General features: G+C 45.0%; 1 protein-coding gene across 3 annotated transcripts in view; it reads right to left on the bottom strand.

Moving 5' to 3' along the window:
- NPR3 (natriuretic peptide receptor 3) overlaps positions 1–21164 on the bottom strand; it is a 75779-nt gene extending 54615 nt beyond the window's left edge. For 2 of the 3 annotated variants that reach the window (XM_077116924.1, XM_077116925.1), the window contains exons 1-3: positions 19905–21164; positions 10532–10654; positions 1861–2027 (exon numbers count right to left, since the gene is read on the bottom strand). In XM_077116924.1, coding sequence (XP_076973039.1) covers positions 1861–2027; positions 10532–10654; positions 19905–20661 — 1047 coding nt within the window. In that variant the 5' untranslated portion in view covers positions 20662–21164. Of the gene's footprint in view, positions 1–1860; positions 2028–10531; positions 10655–11822; positions 13032–19904 lie in introns of those variants that run through there. The other variant, XM_077116926.1, reaches the window with a different exon arrangement.
- Between the last annotated feature and the right edge of the window lie 1335 nt (positions 21165–22499).

Raw genomic sequence — 22499 nt, 5'->3', positions numbered from 1 at the left:
ATGTCAAACCTATGCTGAAATAGTTGAACTTCAACAACCTCAAGGAAGAATCCAGACAAAATGTCACCACCGCAGAGTTTTTAACCACAAAATTAATATAAAACTAGTAAAGTAAAATAATACCATGATGCATGTAAAAGACCTCAGTGTTTTTAACACTAGTACAGACCACCTTCAACCTCAGTTGGATCTCAGTTGCCCTTTGTGTTCTTTCAGACTCCTGAGCAAAGGATTGGGATAAAAATGACAGTACTGTCATAGGTTTCCTTCAACTTGGGCTCTAGTGCAGAAACCCTACTTCTTTCAAAATTCAGAACGATGCTGTCCAATACAGTAGCCACTAGTTACCTGTGGCCACTGAGCACTTGAAGTATGGTTAGTCTAAACTGAGACATGCTGCAAGGGTAAAATACACACTAGATTTCAAAGACTTTGTAACAAAAAAAAAAAGAATAAAAAATTTCATTAATAATTTTTACATTGATTAAATGTTGAAATGATAATATTAATAGTAAACTGAGCTAATGAAATATTAAAATTAATTTCATCTGTGCTTCTTTTTTACTTTTTTTTAATGTGGCAATTAAAAGCATTTGGGGCTTGCATTATAGGGACAGCACTGATTTAAAATGACAAAAAAATATTTTAAATGATGTGTATTTTATATATAAAACACTGAAAGCATTAGTAAATGTTTGTAAGTCCTCTACTACATCATACAACAGCAAATTTCTGAAAAGATGGGTATAATCTTATTACAATAGTACAAAAGAGGTACCATTTATTGAGTTCCAAATTTATGACAGAGATAGCACTAAATGCCTCAGACAGATGATCTGTAACCCTGCCAACAAGGCACCCTGGATCAGGGAGACTGAGTAACGGCCCAAGATCACTTATAGAAAGTGCCAGATGCAGGTGCTGCCTGCAAGTCTGTCTGAGGCTGGTGCCAGTCGCCCGTGGTACTTCGAGTTAAGAACCTGGGAGAGGCCCTCTTTGGAAAGGACTGCCTCTTGTGAAGTTGGCCATTATCTATCCAAGTCATAAGCCCATTATTGAGGGAACGCCCTTCTCTGTTTGGGGCACTGTGGAGGGAACAGTTTGCAAAACTAGCACACCTACCCAACCAGCCCAAGGGGACCCAGGGCTCCTGCAATTCTGAGAAAGGATCTGCAGGAGTGAGAAGCGGCTCTGGAGGCTGCCCAGCAAGTGTGCCAGAGGCAGTAGAAACAATGGGCCAGGAGAGGTGTGTTCAGCTGCCTCCTTAGAGGCGTTCCTCTGCTAAAGGAAGCATCCTTAGCCTGCTAAGCTTCTCACTCTGCTGCATTCCTAGAAAATGTGCCAGGAGCAACAGCACCAATGGATCGGAAAGGCCTGGAATACTTGAGCAGGAAGCAGCTTGCAGCAGAAAGGGGCAACACAGTGTCCGCAAGAGAGAGAGAGGCAGACTAGCCATGATGCTTGGACTTGTCAAAAGAGCCTTCTCCAACCCAAAATACTTTCTGCCACCAAGCTCTGGGAAAAAGAGGCCTGCAAAACATTGGCACGCCGTTGTTCATCTCCCTCCACTGCGCTCCTAGCCGAATAGGTGGGTGGAAGTATACAGACTTCCACTAGCTCCGCATTACTTCAAGTACCCACAAAAAGCCATTTTCCTTCCTGCAACAGTTGGGGATGTGTGAGTGGGGGGTGGGATGGGGGATCAGGCCACAAAGAAAACACAGAGAAGGCAACAGGGACATTCAGACGCAAATCCAGAAATTTTTGAATGGCTCAGAATGGGACATTTTGTCACCTCTGATTTAATGAGAAGACTGTTTTCAGGATGCTGAAGGTCTAGGTTCATAATCAAGCACTTACGTAATCCTCCTCATTGAGCCCCTGCTTCTCAACAGAACTTTTCACCTCCATGGAAAACTTCTCAAACTCAGGTTTCACTGTCCTCAGTAGAGTGACTGTTTGGAGGGATGAGTAGGCCTGCTTTGCTTCAAAGTCGTGTTTGTCTCCTCGCTTCCACGAGCCATCTCCTACAGGAGAAATGAAAATATTTATAATTCCAAGCCGGCCAACATAAAGGCACCATTCTACCTTTTTCACTGTGAGGTGTCCCTAATATGCTACTTTTGGCATCCAGGGCACCAGGTATTGTCATAGCTTTGCACTCGGTATAATCTGGCAATGCAGAGCTCCTTAGAGGAGAAGGAGGTCCTTTGGACATGTGTTCCTCTGACGTGTGAGACAGAAAGAAAAGCACCATTGAGGTAACTGCCTTCTAATAACCATGCAACTGCAAAGGTCAGCTCCCCAGAATTGTAGCACTGGAGGAGTAAGAAGTACTCCCTGACTTCACACTTATATTTTCATACCTGCACTCAACTGTAGATGTGAACCAAGTTGTTACTGTGGTATAATAAACCTGATATTCTGTAGCTGTGGAATGGCAGGCTACAGCTATGTACTACAACAGATAAATCCAAGTGTTATAAAGTTAGTGCTGTTGGGAAAAAAAACTGTTTTGGACCATTGACATTTCTTAAATCTATTCAAGGTGAAAAACAGCTTAAGTGAACTTGAGGATTTGCATCTCTCTAGAGTAGACAACGTTGTAAAAATTATTTATTGAACAACATATAAAAGTACAGCAATAGTAATGAAATAAAAATTGCTGACATTCATTGAGCACATATTATATAGATAAAATAAAAGCTAGTATTATGCAGCCACTTTATATGTGTAACTGCATTTAATCGTCACAAGGCCCCCTGATGTAGGTAATACAATTTTACAGATGGGGAAACTGAGGCATTGAAACTCTGAGTACCCCACGGCTTCATAATTCTCCCTTTCACAAAAGCAAAGGTAAATTACATGGATAAGAATGATCACTCTTCCTTCTATTACTACTTTTCACACACAAAAAAAACTGTTTCTCTTTATTAGTATGATTCCTAACTACAACCAGGAATTCAATCTTCCAGAGTCCAACACCAAGCTCAGTTGTTCTCCCTAAGCCTCAGTCCAGGACAAGACCTTCAGTCCCAAGGGCTGAGCCAAGATGTCTCCACACCATGCAGCCTGGGCTATGCAGCCCCCACTCTACTCTTGCAGAAGAAGTTAAATGCAGGTTTGGGGATTGTGTAATTTCTATCATAGCTTGAATCAGATAGACATGGATTAGCCATGTACTACACACAAGGTTCTGTGATAGCTACGTAAATATCCTGAACAGTCTCGATCCCTTTGAAGAGAGGGTTTTGTAAACAACTGAAGTTATTACAGGGTAGGATTACAAGCCACCATGAGAGTACAGAGAAACACCACAGATGATGGAGGAAGAATCAACACTCTCCAACCAGGAAAGCTTCAGGTCAGGAGACATTAGCTGGTCCGAAATGTGTAAAGAGGATTTTAATGGGACAAGAAGGGATGGAAAGGCTTAACAGGCAGAGCCCACAACACAGACAGAGATGCAAATGTATAGGACCTCCAGTAGGCACCTGGGAACCTCAGTCCGGAGCATAAGAAAAGACAAAGACAGACAATTTGTTTGGGGAGGCATCTGTATAATCATAATCCTAATAAGAGGAACCATCTATTAACTGCTTACTATGTACCAGGGAACCATTATAAGATAGAGTAAGATGGAGGCCAGGCTTCTTTAAGGACTACATCCATTCTTCAGTGAGCACAAGATTAAATTTCAGGTGCCCAAACAAAACCTGACAATGAAGTCCTCCTTCTCCCAGGGGAATCCTCCCAAGCACTGATGAGGCCCCAGCGTGAGTGATAACTATGCGGAAGCTCAGAGAGTGGGCGGGAATCAGTGCGGGAATCAGCCAGGTAAACTCAGCTGAGTGCTCCAAAGCCCAGACACAGAGACACCTTTGTTAAGGGGCCAGATCCGTTTGCCAGGAAGACCCCAAATTCTACGAACGTCTAGAATATCTTCATCCCATGGAGGAACCCATTTTTATAGGCATGTAGCAAATATTTATCAATCCATTTTTATTTGACTTGAGACGTCAAAACAGCAGAGATGATGTTTCTTAGGCAAAAAGGGTCAGAGTTTCTCAGCTCTGGAAAAAAGTTCTCTCCAGGAGCATACAAGGAGAAACACTTAACCCGACAGGCTTTTATGCTGTGTAATCAGAAAGCACACCTAGAGTTGCAACAGCAAGTAACTCAGTTACTAAAATGGAATAAACAATTTTTTTTTAAATGAGTGAAATCCAGTACAACTAATCCATCTACCACAGTGTAAATGATAATAACTTGGAGTTCTATTTTCTAGAAAAACTCCACTGGAAAAAGAATGGAAATGACAGCACTTAATAAACTGAAGCCAAGCCAAACAGGTGTCTGCTCACAATCACAACTGATGCTATAACTTCCTGCTTTTGTGGGCCTTTCTTCTTTGTAATGTGCCAGTAATATCTCCCATCTCAAGTCTGTGGGACGCTGGGGAAGCAGAACTCGGCTTGGCAAGATGCCCCCTCAGTGGGGACATATTTAATTCAGGAGACAACTGGGTGCCTCTGAAGATTTATGAGCAGAACACAAGAGTGACACGACGGGAGACATGCCTTGAGAAATGTTAGTGGATTAAAGTGTGGAGACACTAAAGGTTCACAGCCCACAGTAATCCAGTCAAGAGGTTCTAAGAGGTTACATGTGGGAAGTTACACATCAAAAAATTTTAAATGGTTGTCTGGGTGATTAGAAATATGGGTGAGTTTTCTTTTCTTTTTATATTTTATATTTTTCTGAAACTAACAGATTTTCAGTAATAGCTCTTTACCATTCTTATAATCAGGAAAGAGGTTACACCTTCGAAAATGAAAGCTGAGGCCTGTGCAAGTGGAATCCCAAAACTCTTCAGCAGTTAAGGAGCGAGGGCCAGCAGAGCAGATGACGCAAAGAGAAAAGGAAAACCACTTGTCACTGAAAGAAACAGCAGAGCCAGGTGGAGGAGGAGGGTATTAGGTGGTCATGAGAAACGATAATGATTTCAGTTGGGGTCATGGAAAATTCAAGGTGACTACAGAATGCCTAAGTGACAAACTCCTGCTGGCCTTTGGAAAGAAGAGTAAGGGCTAAGAAAGTGCAGGAGTTATTTCCATACACCTCAGAGTGAGAGTCCGGGTCGGCTGCTCTGGATAAGAGTGCAGAAAGAGAGGGGAGGGGACAGAGCACAGGACACTTTGGGGATGCAATTTTTAATGGACAGGAGGAGTAAGAAAAAACAGGAAGATGCTAACAGAGAACCAGAAGAATACCTTCCAGAAAGAGGTAGATGATAAAATGGAACGCTCTAGAGCTGCGGTTGTCTAATCCAGTTGCCCTGCCCATGAATGACTAACTTCAATTTAAATTCACTAAAATTAAATGAAATTTAAAGTCAGTTCTACAGCCACCTGGGCATATTTCAAGCGCTCGGCAGCCACAGGTAGCCAACAGCCCCACACACTGGAGAATGCAAGAGAGAGCATAGCTATCATCATGGAAAGTTCCATTGGATGGTCCCGCTTTAGAGGAAGGGAGCATGGTGTGGATAAGGCTAACGGATTTGATAACGGTCATTGGTGACCTTCAGGAAAGCACTTGCAGAGGAGCAGTGGGTACGAATGTCACGTACTTAACAATCGTCCTGAACAAGGGATAAAGAAGCAGAGAAAGAGCCTGCTAGTGAAAGGCAGGGTAGAGAAGAAGATTTTTTGCAGCTACGTCAGGAGGAAGAGAAAGCAGACAGTCTTACTTTGCTCTGCTTTGCTTATTTTTGTTTTAAGCATCATAGAGACCCAAGCTTGCATTCAGAGTAAGGAGGGTGCACAATATTTATGAAAGTGGAAATAAGCTGTTCAGCACCAAGGCCTGTGCTCAGCAATCCCATGTCTGGGGAGCTGGCATTGGCAAGAGGTGCCCACCTTGAGATGACCTTGTCATCCCATAGCTCCGAGCACTTACTGAGGAACCAAGAACCCAGCTCAGAGCAGGCCTCCAACATAATGTGACCTGAACGAGTAATTGAGTCATCACAGATCTGCCCAGGAGATGAATGCCTGACATTCATTCTGACTGGCTGTGCAGCACTGTGGCACTTGACCTCCGGTGGCCACTGAATGGAAAGAAAAGCACTGGCCTCCTTGCTTCATTCACCCCCTCCAAATAACCGGCATTACGTACTTTCCTTGGGCTCGACTCTCTACAGCTACTTTGCCTGTAGTATTTCATTCTTTAATTCTCATATTAAATCTATGAGGACAATTTTAAACACAATCCCATCTTACAGATGGGAAAACTGAGGCTCAAGGAGATTAACATGTCTGAAGTGACTTGGCTAATACATGATGGAAACAGGATTCAAACACAAGCCTGACTCCAAATGCTGGTGTCTGCCTTCTCTACATTCATTTCATCAGACCTGGGAGCCTTCCAAGATTTAAAAAAGCATGCACTAAGAGGGAAATGTTGTAAAAAACAGAAGAGGAAAGGAAAGGGCTATAACGCAGTTTAACAACTGTGACAGTTGAGGAATTATGTGAGAAATCTCCTTTTCTCTTTGTCCAAATTGACTTTAATATGCATATATCATTCCATATACATCATTTTTCATTGTCAACACATAATAAATTCCAATCCCTCCCCCATTTTTTTGTTATTTTTCCACTTCTAATCAGCCGAATAATTTAATTTGTGTGTATCACTGATTTCTATTATACGTCCATCCTCACCTTAGTTAGTGCATCTTTGAGTTTTCGGGAAGGCTGAAAAGTTCTACGATAATCTTAACAGTCCTGGAATGGGACTACCCAGACAACCTTCCACCTAATTTACATTCTAAGAAGATGATTCCAATGGATGATAATAACAATAGGTGCTATTACAAATGCTACAGGGCAATATATACCATCTTCTCCCTAGATGTAGCTTTTAACTTATCCTTACTGTATGAAATTCTTCCATAATATATTACCCATAGAACTCCTACAACAACATAATCTGAGCAAATTTGAGAATTTTTTTAACGCTCACCAAGCCCAAACACTCTAGAAATCAGTAAAAATGGGCATACTATCAATACGTTTTTAAAAATCCAACATCAGTAAGTATTGCTCAAAATAGAGACCTTTTTTAGGCTTTTGGGTTTGGAGTGATGAGGCACAGGGAGAAGAAGATGTAAGAGGACTTTTCACAAACATACATTTGACTCTTAGGATACAAAATCTCTTACTAATGTTGTACCCCAGAACCTTGGTCTAAGTCACTCTGCCCCACCATATGATTCTGTCCCCTTTGCTCCAGGTTGAAGGGACTTCAGGTTCTGGGGAAGATACAAACTGTTGCCTCCCTACACTCATTCTCCTTTCTTCCTTGGTAACAGATCCCTGAAGTAATTCGGGTTAGCAATGAATCCAGCCAAAAGTACACATTTTCCTGGCCTCCTGTGCAACTACGGGTAGCCAATGATATGCAAGCAGAATCTAATGAGTGGGGCTTCCAGGAGAGCCCTTCAAAGAGAATCGATTCAACTGGAAGTGTCTCTTTTTGTCTGATCTCTCCCTTTGTCTTGCCTAGAATTAGGATGCGGTCTCTGGAGGTTTGAGATCTTCTGATCTCAAGCAATGACACCAGGTAGTAAGGACGAGACAGCAGAGAAACAGAAGCCTGGATCCCTGATGTCATTATGGGACCACCATCACTGGTGACTCCCCACTTCAGACTTCTTACACATGAAAGAATAAATCCCCACGTTTGTCTAAGTGAATATAATGGGGGGGGGGGTTGGGTAATTTATACATAGATGCAATTCCTAATGGATACAGGTCTTTAGAATGCATTTTTTAGAAAGAGAACATATGACCCTAAAGCTATCTGTAAAACTACCACCACAAAAAAACAGAAAATGTACAAACTTAACATAATTTTGAAGTACCACACATAACAAAGTAAAATAAGAGTCATAATAAATATAGCTAACATTTAAACATTTACTGCGTTCCAAGAAGTTTGCTATGTGTTTTACATATTTCATCTCATTTATTATTCAGCCTGATGCCATAATTTAAATACTATTATCATCATTAGAAGAAATCACGGGTTGCAGGCAAGGGCAGGGTAAGGTCACTTTGCCAAGGAACACAGCTAGCAGGTGACACAGGAGCCCAAAGCCTGAGCCACCAGGCTATAAGAAGGTGAAACAAAAGCAGATACCATCACAACGGCCATGAATATTTTGTAAATTGTAGAAGAACACCCTGTGTAACTCTATGCAATTAAATTTTCAAGAAGGAGAAAAACTGACCAGCCAACTGTGCCAGTTTGAAAGGATTACGTACCCTAGACAAGCCATGTTTTAAAGCTCGTCCATCTTGTGGAAGCAGCCCTTTCTTTTAATCCCTATTCAGCACTGTAGGTTGGAAACGTTATTAGATTATCTCCATGGAGATGTGACACACCCAATTGCGGGTATTAATCTTTGATTAGAGGGATGTGACTCTACCCATTCCAGGTGGGTCTTGATTAGTTTACTGGAATCCTTTAAAGGAGGAAACATTTTAGAAAAAACTTCAGAGCCATGAGAGCCCATGAAGCCAGAGACCTTCGGAGATGAAGAAGGAAAACGTCCCCAGAGGAGCTTCATGAAACATGAAGCCTGGAGAGAAAGCTAGCAGACATCGTCATGTTCGCTACGTGCCTTTCCAGCTGAGAGAGAAACCCAGAAGTTCACCGGCCTTTCTTGAGTGAAGGTAGCCTCTTGCTGGTACCTTAATTTCGACATCATAGCCTGGCCTTAATTTGAACATTTTTCATGGCATTAGAACTGTAAACTTGCAACTTAATAAATTCCTCTTTTTAAAAGCCGTTCTGTTTCTGGTATATCTCATTCCAGCAGCTGTTAAAGTAGAACACCAACTGTCATGAAAAAAAAACATTTTTAGAAAAAGTCCAAACATTACTAGCAATAAGTCATATCACCAAGACTTATTATGCACTAATATTCTGCACCGAGAAGGACACAGCACCACTTTGGTAGTATTGTTACCAAAAATGCAAAAATTCAATGTAATCATGGGGCAACATTAGATAAAGCCAAACTGAGAGACATTTAACAAAATAACAGACCAGTAACTCATCAAAAGTGTCAAGAATATAAAAGAAAAGGAAAGACTGAGGAACTATCAAATGAATGGAAGGGATTGTAGAGATACAGCAACTAAATGTAATGTGGGATTCTGGAACATCAAAAAAAACAGTAGGAGGAAAGGTGTAACATGCAAATAAGGCCTGTAGTTTAGTCGATTGTACCAATGTTACATTTTGATCTTGGATCAAGAAGGGAAACCCCACTATTCTATATAAAGGAGTAGGGGAAAGACGAAGATTGAGGCAGCAAGGAGGGCAAAATAAGGTGTTTATCCTACAAAGCTCACATCTCTTTTCCTATTTCAGGAAACAGTTGCTACTTCTGTTTCATCCATTTTTCTTTATCCCCATGAGAAGTGAGTTTTATTATCTGCATATGCGCAATGATCTACTGATTAATTGAGCCAGGATGTCAGGGCAGGAAACCGGGGTGAATGCTTTAAAGTTTAGATCCTAACTACATCCTGCCAGCGAGGACTGGGAAGAGAAGCTCAGTATAAACATGCCATTTGTGATGTACACACTTACAGTCCCCAGGTCATGGCTCAGCTTTAAGCAATCAACACAGAGCCATTAGGAAATGTTCCATAGCCCTATAGTATCTACTTCAGACAGGGCCCTAATCACATGTGGGAGGGGAAAATGTTCTGACCTCCATGACCCCCTTAAACACCACCCCATCACAAGGACCCCAGGTACTTCCTCACATCCCTTTTACGGAATTAAATACTCTAGAGCCTATGTATCTGTGGTCCCCAAACTTTCATACAAGAGCGGCTTAACCACAGGAATCTGGATGGAAGTGGGCAGGGAGCAGTGGCTTTCTATTTCTTTTTTTTTTTTTTAACTTTAAACTATGGCAAAAAAAATGTATTTTACATTGTAATCCATTAAACACACATGTGCAGGCAAACATAAATATATTCCCAAGCATACCATTGTATTATTAAAGTTTCACAAGCCATTAACTGTCTTAAACCCAGCATAATTTGACAAGTTCTGTACTATGTTGCTATGCTCATCCTATTAAACGAAATAGAATGCTGCCCAAATCTCACTAAAATTATTCCAACGGTCAATAGGGTGCAGCTGGAAAGGCACAGGTCTGAGGTTCTTTTTGGCCTAGACTTGTGACTATTTGGAAAGCTGGAGGGGCTGTGCTAAGTCCGGGACATGTCCCTAGACACGACTAACATGCTCTCATTGGATTCTCAGAGGAGGGAAAGCTTGCGAAGGCACGAGAAATCGGGAGTGTCTAAACGGCCTTAGGGAAATCAAATCTGTTTACCAAAGGGAAATCGGTGTGGCCTCTTTCCTCACAGCCCCTCGTGGACCTCTGCCCCGGCGGGGGTGGGGTGGGTGGGGAGGGGGCTGGGAGGGGTGTTACCGTAGGAAGAGCTGTTGAAGAGTTCGATGTTGAAGAAGGCGTAGTCGCCGCTGGTCATGCCGTGCCTGTGCGCCGCCAGCATGATGCTCCGCACCGCGTCGCCGCCCGCACACAGGATCACCACTGGCGGGGGAAGCACAGAACGCGCGTGAGACGCCGCCGCACGCACGGCTGCAGCCCTCGGGGGTGCGGGTCCCCCAAGGGCGGGCTATTCATACAGCCCCGAGGCGTCTCCCCATTCATTACCTATTAGTTACAAAGGGGAGAAGAGTCACTTTACAGTGGAGAAGGCTCGCAGACACCACGACGCCCGAGTGATGGAAGCCACGCCACCCACCACGGCGGGGGACAGACTCGGGAGCCTGAGATCCAAAAACGCCCGCAATGGGCGCCTGCGTCCGCCTCTTGCGGAAGCAGAGAAACCCACACACTGGGGGACAGTCAGTCAAACACTTGGTCTGTGCTCCTTAAATATGTCGATTTCAAGAAAACCAAAAACAGGCAAGAAAAGAGAATAAAGGGAGAGAAGATTAAACATGATACGGGATCCCAGACCTTAATAAAGAGTTTTGCTCTAAAGGCATTATTGAGACAACAGGCGAAATGTGCATAAAGTCCGTAAATCAGTTAACAGCATTGTGTTTGTGTTCAAGTTCTTGTTTTTCACAATTACTCTGAGGTTACGTGAGTGAATGGCGTTGTTCTTAGGAAGCACACACTTAAGCATTTGGGGCAAAGAAGCATGATGGCTGCAACTTGCTCTCAAATGGTTTGGAAGAGATAGTGATATCTGTGTGCATGTGTCTTTATGTATATGCATGTACATAGGAGGTGGTGGAGGCAAGATAAAACAGAGCTTTTGAGAATGATAGAGGAAATGTGACAAAATGTGAATGACTGGGTGGGCCACACTGGCTCAGCAGGTAGAGTTCTCACCTGCTGTGCTGGAGACCGGGTTCGATTCCCGGTACCTGCCCATGGGGGAAAAAAATGTGAATGATTGGTGAAAGTCCGGGTGAAGGTTTTATGGGAGTTCTTTGTACTTTCTTGCATTTCTTCTAAAAGCTTAAAAATCATTTCCAAATAAAGTTTAAAAAAATAATACTTCAAATAAATCACCAAATTCTATATATATGTTCTTTACGCTGTCTGGACTCTGAAACATGATTTTCAGGCTGCCTCAACATAGGTAGAAAATAGTTGAGATCTGAGGTCCCTCCCCCGCATTGTCTGTTTTTATCCACACTGTTGGATTTGAGGCTTTAAGCAAGTTCATAATATCGTTACTTACAAAGAGCCACGCAGGCTGGAGTGGAGCCCAACATCCAGCTAAAGCGATCACTACTGATGGCCAAAAGAGTAATATGTGGGTCTCTGTCCTGCTCCCCAGGACCGGGTTCGGCTTTGCCTCCTACATGGTGCAAAGGAGAGACCCAGAGAGGCCTGGGTGCTGCAACCACATTATCACGCTCAGTGCCAGCCCTCCAAGATGTGTATGTTCTTTGTGAAAGCATGGGTGCTGAAAGACATAAAACAAACTTCAGGCTGTGCCAGGGCTGCCTTGGCACCCTGTGTAGAGGGCTGGGCTCTTGTTGATGTTTAGTTTACTGCACACGTTAATTCTGAGTGTTACATCAGGACTTTGACATTTCGTACTACCTAAAAGGGCTTGGTGTGCAGAGTAAAAGCTCTGGGGAATAAGAGGTATAGTTACATATTTGGGATAAACGGTCAAATTCCAAGACGTCTCCATTAGGAAGCTTTAGAACAGACGCCTAATTGCTTGATTAGTACCTAGACCCTTGCTTTAGCTCTGATTCTATTCTAGCCACTTAAAAGAAAAAGAGCCAAGGCGTTCTGCAAAGCAGTCCACATAGAGAAGACAAGCTGAAGAAGTTTGGTGTGGATTCCAAGAATGGGGCCTCCAGGAGGTTCCAGGTGACTTTGGTCAATTGATCACAATCCAGACTCTGGATCTGTCAGCACATGGAGAGTAGGGCCACTGCTCAGGGGCAGATTCCCACTCATCTAACGCAGATATCTGTAGATAAATTGAGATGCAGTTTTATTTAATAGGCCCAGGATGGTCATGACCACATCTGTATAGACATGACCTGTGCCTGGGCATGCTAAATGGGCAACCAAATTATAAGCGGTAGGATGTTAATGAGGATGAAATCACAATTTGGGGGAGGGGGGGGATCAGTGGGAGGATGCAACACTCCAGGCCTCAGGCCTCATAACCCTAAGCATCCTTCTAAGAGAATGACCAGGTCCAGGACTCCACAGGCTGCTCCCCTAAATCCCGGATGGACACTGCCCAACACTGGCTTCTGTGTTACTTTTTTTTCTATTATTAAATTCCTGGCCAACCTCCTTCTCTTCATCCCATCGCCACCATCATCACCATCACCAACCCTTTCTGGCACTTTTTTCTTTCTAGCTGGTCAGTATCTGTTTAGGCTAAGAGACACAGAGTGACATCTTCTTTCCGAGCAGAAATGGCTCATTTCAGAACTCATCTACTTGGGTTGACCATACGGTTTAACTCTCAAAAGGAAAGCCTCGTGGGCAGGCCACAGTGGCTCAGTAGGCAGAGTTCTTGCCTGCCATGCCGGAGACCCGGGCTCCAGTGCCTGCCCACACACACACAAAGAGTAAAGCGTAGTTTCTAAGTTTCAGAACAAGCATTTAAAGATGCCAGCAAAGCAGTCAGGGTACAGCATCCTTCTGGGTTCTTAAGTTTCACAGGTTCTTAGCGTTGTCTCATTCAGGTCTAAACTCAACAGCGAGTATTTTTAGTAGCTTGCCTTTATAAATCCATCAAAGGGTTTAAAATAGTTCTCATCAAAATAGCTCTCCTTTCCTCCTCATGCTTCATCAGTTTACCTAATAACTAATTAAATTACATGCTATGTTATTAATAAGCACAACTGGCACAAACAGATTTGGGAACAACTTTTGGAAAATACGCAGAGGTGTAAGAAGGGCATGGGTATGTCAGAAGCACACTGACTGCCAATACCTACTACCAGTCCATGAGGTTTATAGAGGATAAGAAAGCATCAGCTTATCCCGTTACCTGCTTTAGTGGAGGTCAATTGACACAGCTTCTGTTGTATGTAAGTATGTTTGAATATATAAATATTAAATTTTTATCAAATAGTTAAACTTCTAACAGAGGAGATGAAGTGATTTTAACTTTCTGGATAGACTTCTCTTCACTCTACTCTAGTGTCTCTGCCTTGCCAAAGAATGTGTGATGTTCTATGCCATCCTCCACTTTTCCACAACTTTCTCACTGTCACAGTACATTTTTGCAATCACTCCGAGAACTGCAAAGCGAAGTGCAAAAGGGGTGGCTATGGATATCAACTCAGGGAAGCAACAATATTCCAAGTAGTCTATCTGAGTTAGAGGGGATATCCTTTTCCCAGTGTCTGGTTTCCATGTGGAGCATCTTCTAATAGGGTAACACTCCTCATCTTTCAATGTGCCCTAATTTACTCTTTCTCAGAGGAAAAGCAGTGAATTATCCAAGTGGAAAATCTGGAAGAAAAACCTGGGATGGCTGAGATTAGCTCTTTGTACCTTCCTCTTTGGGATGTGTCTGCAGAGTCCCCTTTCTGGACTACTTTCATCCTGGGGTCAAGGGAGTGCCCCAAAAGCAGAGTTCTGTGGCTGAGCAGCAGTACCTGTGACTTGGTGAATGAATGACTAATCTTGGGGTGCAGCAATAGCAAGCAGGTCTTTTGGAAACAGATCTAAATCCACGTCCTCCGATAGGTTTTATCAGTAATGAAAATGACATTTTCATATTCTCCATCTGACTCCTATATCATCTTCCACTGAATTCTAAACTTAGAAGGGCTAAAGAAGGGTGTCATTGCATGGGAGCAAAGCAGGATGTGCTATGTGCAGAAAATTAAAAATATAGTAGCAGAAATGAAAAACAAAAATTCAAGAGTTATTTTGGAAATAAAGTCAAAGAAATATACAAGCAAGAGAAATTTTTTTTTAAGAGAACAGGCGGTAAAATAGGGGGAAAGAGATAAGAAAGGTAGAGGATTGACCCAGGAAATTGTACATCCAAATAAAACAAATTCCAGAAAGAGAGAACAGAGAAAAAGATGAGGATAAAATTATCAAAAAAAAATTTAAGAAATTTTTCCAGAACTGAAAGACTTAAGTGACCAGATTGAAGGGGTCCACCGAGTACACGAGGCAAAATACTGGCACCAAAACATATCACAATGAAACTTTAAAACATTAAGTGCAAAGAGAAGAATCTAAAAGTTTCCAGAAAGAAAATAATAATAATAAATTACAAACAATGGGTTAGGAATCCCAACAGATTCAGGCTTCCTAATAGCAATGCTAGAAGTTAGAAGACTTTGGCGCAATGACTTCAAATTTTGAGGGAAAATTATTTCCAATCCGGAATTCTGTAATTATGTATAAAGGTGGGATAGAAAAAACTTTCAGTCGTGAAGGGTCTCAAAACTTAGCTCTCATCCATCTTTTCTCAAAAACTTCCCAGAGGATGTGCTCCACCAAAACAAGGGTATAAACCAAGAAAGAGGAAGACAAATATCTCCCACAAGAGAGAATCATCCCCCAGGGGGATGTGGAGGAAAGAATCCAGGGTTACAATAGCATAGCATGCCAAGAAAATATCCAAACAGGAGCAGCTCAGAAGGCTCACAATAGAAAATTAGAGGATGATTTAGTTATAAATACATAGCGATGAACTAATTATAATAAGTGCACCCTGAAAGTTAAATTAAGAGCATAGGTTATAAGGAGACAGAAAGCGGGCAGAGATTGGGCAAATGATGCTTAAAAGAGTATTTAATAAGGTTGATTATAAATGTTTGGAAATGAATAACACAATACTGTGTGATGGTAGCACAATACTGTAAGTGTAACTAATAAAGCTGAGTATGAGTATGAGTATGGTTGAAAGAGGAAGGCTAGGGCTATGTATGTCACCAGAAGGAAAGCTAGAGGATAAAAACTAGGACTGTATAAAGTAGTGAAACCTAGAGTGGGCAATGATGATGGTTAATTGCACAAATAAAAGAAAGTTCTAACATGACCTAGAAAAATGTTCACACTATTACAAGGTGTAAATAAAAGGATGGTATATGGGAAAAAATACAATTAATGCAAACTAAAGTCTATAGTTAACAATAACATTGTAATATTCTTTAATTAATTTTAACAAAGGCACTATACCAAAGCTAATTGTTAATAGCAGGAGAAAATAAGGGGCATAGGATTTTTTTTCAGAAAAAATGAGCATATTCTCTTATTGATTATGGTAGTTAATGCATAACTATGTGATTATACCAACAGCCATCGATTGTACACTTAGAATGGACTGTATGACATGCATAAAACTGATTTTTAAAAAAGACCCATAAGAAATGAAGCAAACAAAATCAGCCCTCTTTTTTTTAACCCCAAAGAAAACTAGTAGGGCAAGAAATGAAATATCACTATAGTAGCCTATAACTGAGCTATGGATGACATTTAGAAGGTAATAATCTTGATACTGCATGCTGAATTAACCAAAAATTTTGACACTACCATACTTTAAGGATGACCTGGAAGGAAAGATTGTACACATACGTGTATACGTAGTTAACAGGTTAGAAAAGTGGTAAGAGTTAACAACTGAAATTGAAAAAAAAAAAAATCAAAAGTAGCATCTTTTCCATATTTTTTTAATCTAAATTTTAAAAAAGAGGTGGTCCTCTCTGGCTATTATATAACAATGAATATTATTTGCAAAATAGAGATTGCACCTTTACTGTTGTTCACAAAACTCATCTACTCCAAAGGCTTCCAGAATTTTTACACTCCAGCCTACAATACTTTGTTTCCCCTGCTGTATGGAAGTTATTTTGTATTTATCATGAATTCTTTGCTTAAAACTCTACTGATCAACCACTTGGTCATTTACCCTAGACCAATTCTAAAAACAAATGACTTGTCCTTATTAAATACTACATTCTCCATAGTTGTTAGGCATGCCAGGATTAATGACATATTAATGGCTAAAGGGATAAAACTTCAGTTCTTCATACAAAAATGTTTTGGGGTAGACTACCTTTAGTTCTGCATCTTATTAGGTCTGCATCTTATTAGGAATATAGACAAAACAAGTGCAGCGCTTTATACAAGCACTTATTAATTTAAAAAATACTTATTTTTAACTTGCATCTTAAAAGTATCTTTTAAAATATCTTAAGCAAGGAATATTGAGGGCAGTACTTGAACTGTACAAGCAAATCTATTTTCAATGAAGTCTTTTTTAATTATATTCAAATACGTATATTTAGGTGACAGACTTTTTTTACATTCTTGAGTTAGTATTGCCTTAAGGTGAAAAGATAATTAATGTCGATTCATTTTTCTTTCTACAATTCTGCAGGTAGTCAAGTGAATTTTAGTCACTATTATCTGGCATGGTGGCATTGTCAGTTCTTACCCTTTAAGAAATCCAAACATTTGTAATCTTTTTTTTTTTTAAGGTGAACGTGAGTCAAATAAAGTGCTAAATATGTTAGCTCTGGGAAAGGACGAAAGAAAAACTCTCCACCTTAGTTCTATGTTTAATATGGAATTTTCAAAAGCAAAAATACTGTGACATTTTTACTTCTGCATAAACTGGAACCCTTGAATATCAATATGAAGAGGCCTGATTCTAATCCCACCTCACCAGTCTTCAAAGGAAGATTCCCAGACCCAGCAAAGTGAAGTGACTTGCACTAGCCACACATCTTCTAAGTGGAAAGGCCAAACAAGATGCATCTGTCTCTCCAACCAGAGTTCTTTCTCTAAGTCACGAATTCACCTTCTGGGTAAAGCTGATTAGCATCATATATATAATAATAATAGCTGCAATAAAACCTCACAATTATTGAATGCTTAGTATATGTCTGGCACTGTTTCAGTGAATTCCATCTAATCCTCTCAGCATTCCAAAGATGTGGGTGCTCCTACTACCCCCACTTTACCATGAGGAGCCTGAGGTTCAGAGGTTTTGACAGGACCCCAAGATACCCCAGCCAGTGAGTGGCTGGGCCAGAACAGGCCCCTGGGAAGTAAAACTCCACAACCTCTGTTCTGAACCCCTATGTAACACATTAACTGCTTCAGATCTAGTAATGATGACTCACTGTGTTTACAAAAGATCCCGAGAGCCTTGTCACCACACAATTTTCACTCCAGCGAATAAGGAATTTCAGTGGTTAAAAAAAAACAGCTTAGTGGAGAAAGCATGTTTCAGATTTCTGAATATCTGCCAAATCACTATTGGAAATATATCTTAGAAGTAAAATACACAAGTCAGCTGAGCAAACTCTCACCACTAAACCCAAATTTGGAAGGAAAAAAAAAAATGACTTGGGAACATCTACCAGGCTTTGGAATTAAAAAATCAGCACAGCAGCAGCAACCTCCAGCCTCTGAAGCCCGAGACTTTTGACTAGTCCCCCAGCCCCACCAGGGAACTGTCGCCTTGCCTGCTCCTTGGCCTCAGCCACCATCGTGAGTCTGAGGGGCCGTGTGACTGGGTTCTATCCTCATCTGGGCTGACAGATCCCGAATTACAGTCCCCGTGCGCGGGGTCACCGCCGGCAGTGGGACCGCCAAGGCAATGTCAGCACCAACGTTTTGGCAAACCGCGCATCTCGCCCCGGGAGAGGATTAACAGATGACACACCCCTATCCCAGCGCGCCCGTGGGAGTCTCCAACCCCAAACTTCGCGCCCTAGAAAGCCCAGCGCCGAAAAGGCAGCTTCCAGGAGCCAGTTAGCCCGAGGTCTGCAGGCGGCTGCGGTGACCTGGGCACTGGTACTGGGGAGAGAAGTAGATGTGGGTTGCTCGCCGGGCCTGGCCAAGTCCGCAGCCGCTGGACACAAATGCCCTTTTTCATCAGCAGCAAAGCCGGCGTCCCGCCTGCTTGGCTGGCAGGAATTCGCACAGACAGCTTGGATTTCGGACGCTCAAAACTTGACCACGCATCTCCAGTATTCTCACTTCCCACCTCTTCGCCCTAAAGGAGGCGTTCACTCCGAGTCCAAGGTGACCAAGGTGGGGAGAGAGGTGACCGCAGCCCCACCCCTGATGGCGCCTCTTCCACTCTCACCTGTTGCCCTGGCCCCTCCCTCAGGTTACCCTGGCACTCAAGGCCAGTGTCCAGGTGCCCGGACTGCCAAGCTGTGGATGAGCTCCACAGCTGGCTAAGTCCTGCTTCCCCGAGGTCTCACCTGCGTGGTACGGGAGACGCGCGGAGCCTTGCCCGATTGCACCACTGACATTCCCAACCGTATGCGCTCCGAGACAGTGCAGAAGCGGGATTCCCCACTGGGGTCCGGTGCACCCCAGGCCGGACGTGCGGGAACAGGAAACTGCACAATGTTACGGATCTCTGCCCGCCTTCTCTCAGTCCACTCTGCAGTTAAATGGGCCGCACTAGGGGCTTCTACGGTCATGTATCCGCGACCACCCTCTCTTCTTGTTCCTTGTAGCCCCACCCTCCAACCTCAGCCTTAAGCACTTTGATCAACTTGGACATCATTGCAAAATCCCACAAACCCGTGACGAAAACTTGGGGGCACGTGGAAAAGCGGTTCAGCGCGCGCTACCCCCAAAAGACTTCCCTCTGGGCACTTTAAACACCGCGATGCCAGGCGCGCGGGAAAATGAATGTCGCCTGAGTCCAGACACAGCCGGCATTTTTGTCAGAAACCACAGAAGCTCTTTTATAAGGGGCCTGAGGAGCCATGGAGAGGAATGGGGTGGGTGATACAACGAGGCTTTAAAAGAAACCTGGGGTCTGTGGAAGCAGCAGCAGGGGAAACCCGGAGACCTCTGCTAGCCCGGCGGCGGCGCGCAGGCTGCAGCGCGTCGGCGGACGCTTCTGCACTATGAGTGGGCTGGATGACTGGCTCTTTCCGTCCCCGCATGCTTTCACGCCCTCGTTGAATCACCGCACCCGGAGTGCGCCCCTAATCGCTACTGCGATGCCCACGAAAAAGGAAAGAGAAAAAACGAAAACAAACAGGCGTTTGGACAGCACCTGTCAGACCAGGCCCACGAGAGTGGCGAGCGCAGATGCCCCCCTCCCCCAGGTTCCTCCACGCTCCCGGGACCCTTTGCTTACTCTCCGGGTCGGCGGTGGGCGACAGTTTAAAGTCCGTCGCAGTCAGCGCACACCCAGACACGTCCGGGCGCGCGTGCCCTCCCCGGGGCCTCAGCGCAGCGGGATGCAGTGAGGTCTGCAGAGGAAGGAGCGGGTTTGTAGGGAGAACTGCGGAGAGTGGATAGGTTAGAACCCGGCCTGGGGTGCGTTCCTGCTCACCTCGTTCACTGGCCTGGATGTAGCGCACAATGGCGTCCAGGTCTAAGTCTCTGGTCTCATCGAAATTGTACGCGGATGTGTGCAAGCCCTCCTCTTGGAAGACCTCGTGAACCCCCTCGAGGGCGAAGTAGCAGTTCCGTTCCAGCTTGTCGTCGCTGTAGATCAGCGCCGCGCGGCTCCACTGGTGGTGGCGGAATAAGGCGAGCATCATCTCGCCCATCTTGGCGTAGGCGGGCGCCACGCGCGTGAGGTGCGAGAACTCGGTGTCCTTATGTTGGAAGCCAGCGGCCAGTGCCCCGGCCGACAGCATGGGCAGGTCCCAATGAGACGCTAGCCGGGCCACGGGAGCCGCCGCGTACTCGCACACAGGCCCCAGGATGAGGTCCGGCTTGGCGCCCCGCGCTGCCGCCACGCGGTCCACCAGGCTGAAGAGCGCGCGGTTGCCGCAGTCCGAGTCCTCGTAGGCCACCTGGAAGCGGGTGCCGGGCGGCAGGAGCCGCAGCCCGGTCCCGTTGCTCTCCACGCTGCGCAGCGCATACTCGATGGCTGGCCGCACCCGAGCCAAGGAGAACAGGTACGAGTCGTCCCGGGGCAGCAGCACCAGTACCTCGATCTTCTGCGGCGGCAGCGTTTCTCCCTCCCGGAGCCCGCCGCCTGGGCCCGCGCCCCCGCTGCCACCACCACCCGCGCAGCTGGCCAGCAACGCCCAGCTAAGCAGGACGCACGCGGAGAAAGTGAGCACCAGCAGGGACGGCATTGTGCTGCGAGCAAGCGCCTGACCTCGCCGCCGACTCGCCCTCTGCCCCCCACCCAGCCCTTTTCTCCCCTCTCCACTCTTCTCCTCTGAGAGCCCTGCGCCCTTGGGCGCCCTTAGAAAATAGAATTCCCACCTTCACTAACTTGCTAAAAGAGAGGGAGAGTCCTCCTCTGCAATGTCACAAGTTTAAAAAGAAAAAAAGAAGAAGAAAAAGTTCACCGGGTGTAAACCTGTGCGCCTGTAATATATTTATATACATATATATATTCGCTCTCCCTTTTTGTATATTATTTTGCTTAGAGGTGGCTTCTTATTTGGGCGTTGCTGAGGTTGCTTTTGAAAGCATATTTGTAAAAGAAAAAAAAGTTAGACTTGTCCAAGTGCTTGTAATTGACGGTGCATCTCCCTCGCGTTTGATCTCATTGATTCGCGCCGGTTCCTGGAGCCATAGCCTGCGTTTAAACAGCGTGGCAGCGGCGGAGCGTGTTACCACACATGGCGCGCCGAGGCCGGCCTTGTATTTCCAGCGGGTGGGGTGGGAGAGGGTGGGGAGGGGGGCTGGACTGGGGGAGCCTCTCATTAACATTCTTACATCAGGGCTCCTCCCCGCATCCCTTCCCTTCCCACCCCTCCCCTACCCTTATCCCCATTCCCCGCCAGCCCTCCTCCTTTTCCTTAAAGCCGCAGCCGCCCACGTGTGCACCCACCCGAGCCCCCACCGCGCCGCGCGCCTCAGCGATGACCACCTCTTCTCCGCCCGGCACGCGGCAGCGCTCTCTCCAGCCCAAGGCCTTCAAAAAAGGAAATGTGTTTGAAAGTAAAAATGCGCGCGCAAACATACACACCACACAAACACACGATCCCGTGCAAAAAACAGGACTGGAGAAAAGGGGGTTCTAGAAAACGGTTGTTTCCGTGCAAAAATTCGTAGGTCCCGCTCGCTCTCACCTCTTTCTCGCTCTGGTCACATTCCTTCCTGGCGCGCGGACGCCTGGCGGGCACCCTACCATCTCGGTCCCCCGGCACAAGGTCAGCGAACAGCGTCCAAGGTCCCGGAGGAGCCAGTCAGATTGCGGACCCGGGACAAGCCGGCGCCCGTGTGGCCCGGGCGTGCCCCGCGCCCGCGCCGGTCCCCACCTTCCCCGAGGCGCGGTTTCGCGTTAGAATCGCAGCCGTGTAGGGGTCCCCGTGTTCCCGAGCACAGATCCTCTGCCCGCGCTCCGCGAGCAGGAAAGCGAAACTTGTTGCTCCCAAAGGTGCGGCCGCGAGACAGCGATTGGACTCCTTAAGGTAGCCGAATGCTTGAAAGGCGTCCTCCTGGCTTTGTTTGCTAAGCCACGTAACTAAATAAAGAGACGGTCTCCCCAAAACGATCCACGGGTCTCGCTTGCGTGCGGGCGTGAGATCCGCTGCAACGCGCGCGCTCGTACATCCGATCCCTTCTCACTCCTCGGAGCCGTGCGAGACCCTGTGCTTGGGGTTCTACGATGCCAAGAAAGGTCCCGCCTCGGAGACCCAGTCCTGACACTGGTCACGGCCACGCCAGCAGTAGAGACAAGGGTGGAAAAGGCCGCGAAGAGGTCGGTGGCCAAAGCAGCCTCGCCGAAATCCTCCGCGCCGCGGGGCAGATCCAGAAGAAACTTGACCTTCTGAACGTCATAACACACCGAGGTCGTTTGTAATGTGAACGTGTTACATTGAAAGGAAGAATTCGGACACTTAGGTCCCGAAAATTAAATTGAAAATGTTTTAAAATCTTCTTAATTTTGAATGGGCGTTCTTGTCCACCAATTTCATTAGTCTCAGACCAACGCCCTCTTTCGGCAGAAGCCTGCAAC

This window comes from Tamandua tetradactyla, chromosome 9, assembly GCF_023851605.1.
Source record: "Tamandua tetradactyla isolate mTamTet1 chromosome 9, mTamTet1.pri, whole genome shotgun sequence".
Lineage (NCBI taxonomy): Eukaryota > Metazoa > Chordata > Mammalia > Pilosa > Myrmecophagidae > Tamandua > Tamandua tetradactyla.
This window is presented reverse-complemented; position numbering and strand designations above follow the sequence as displayed.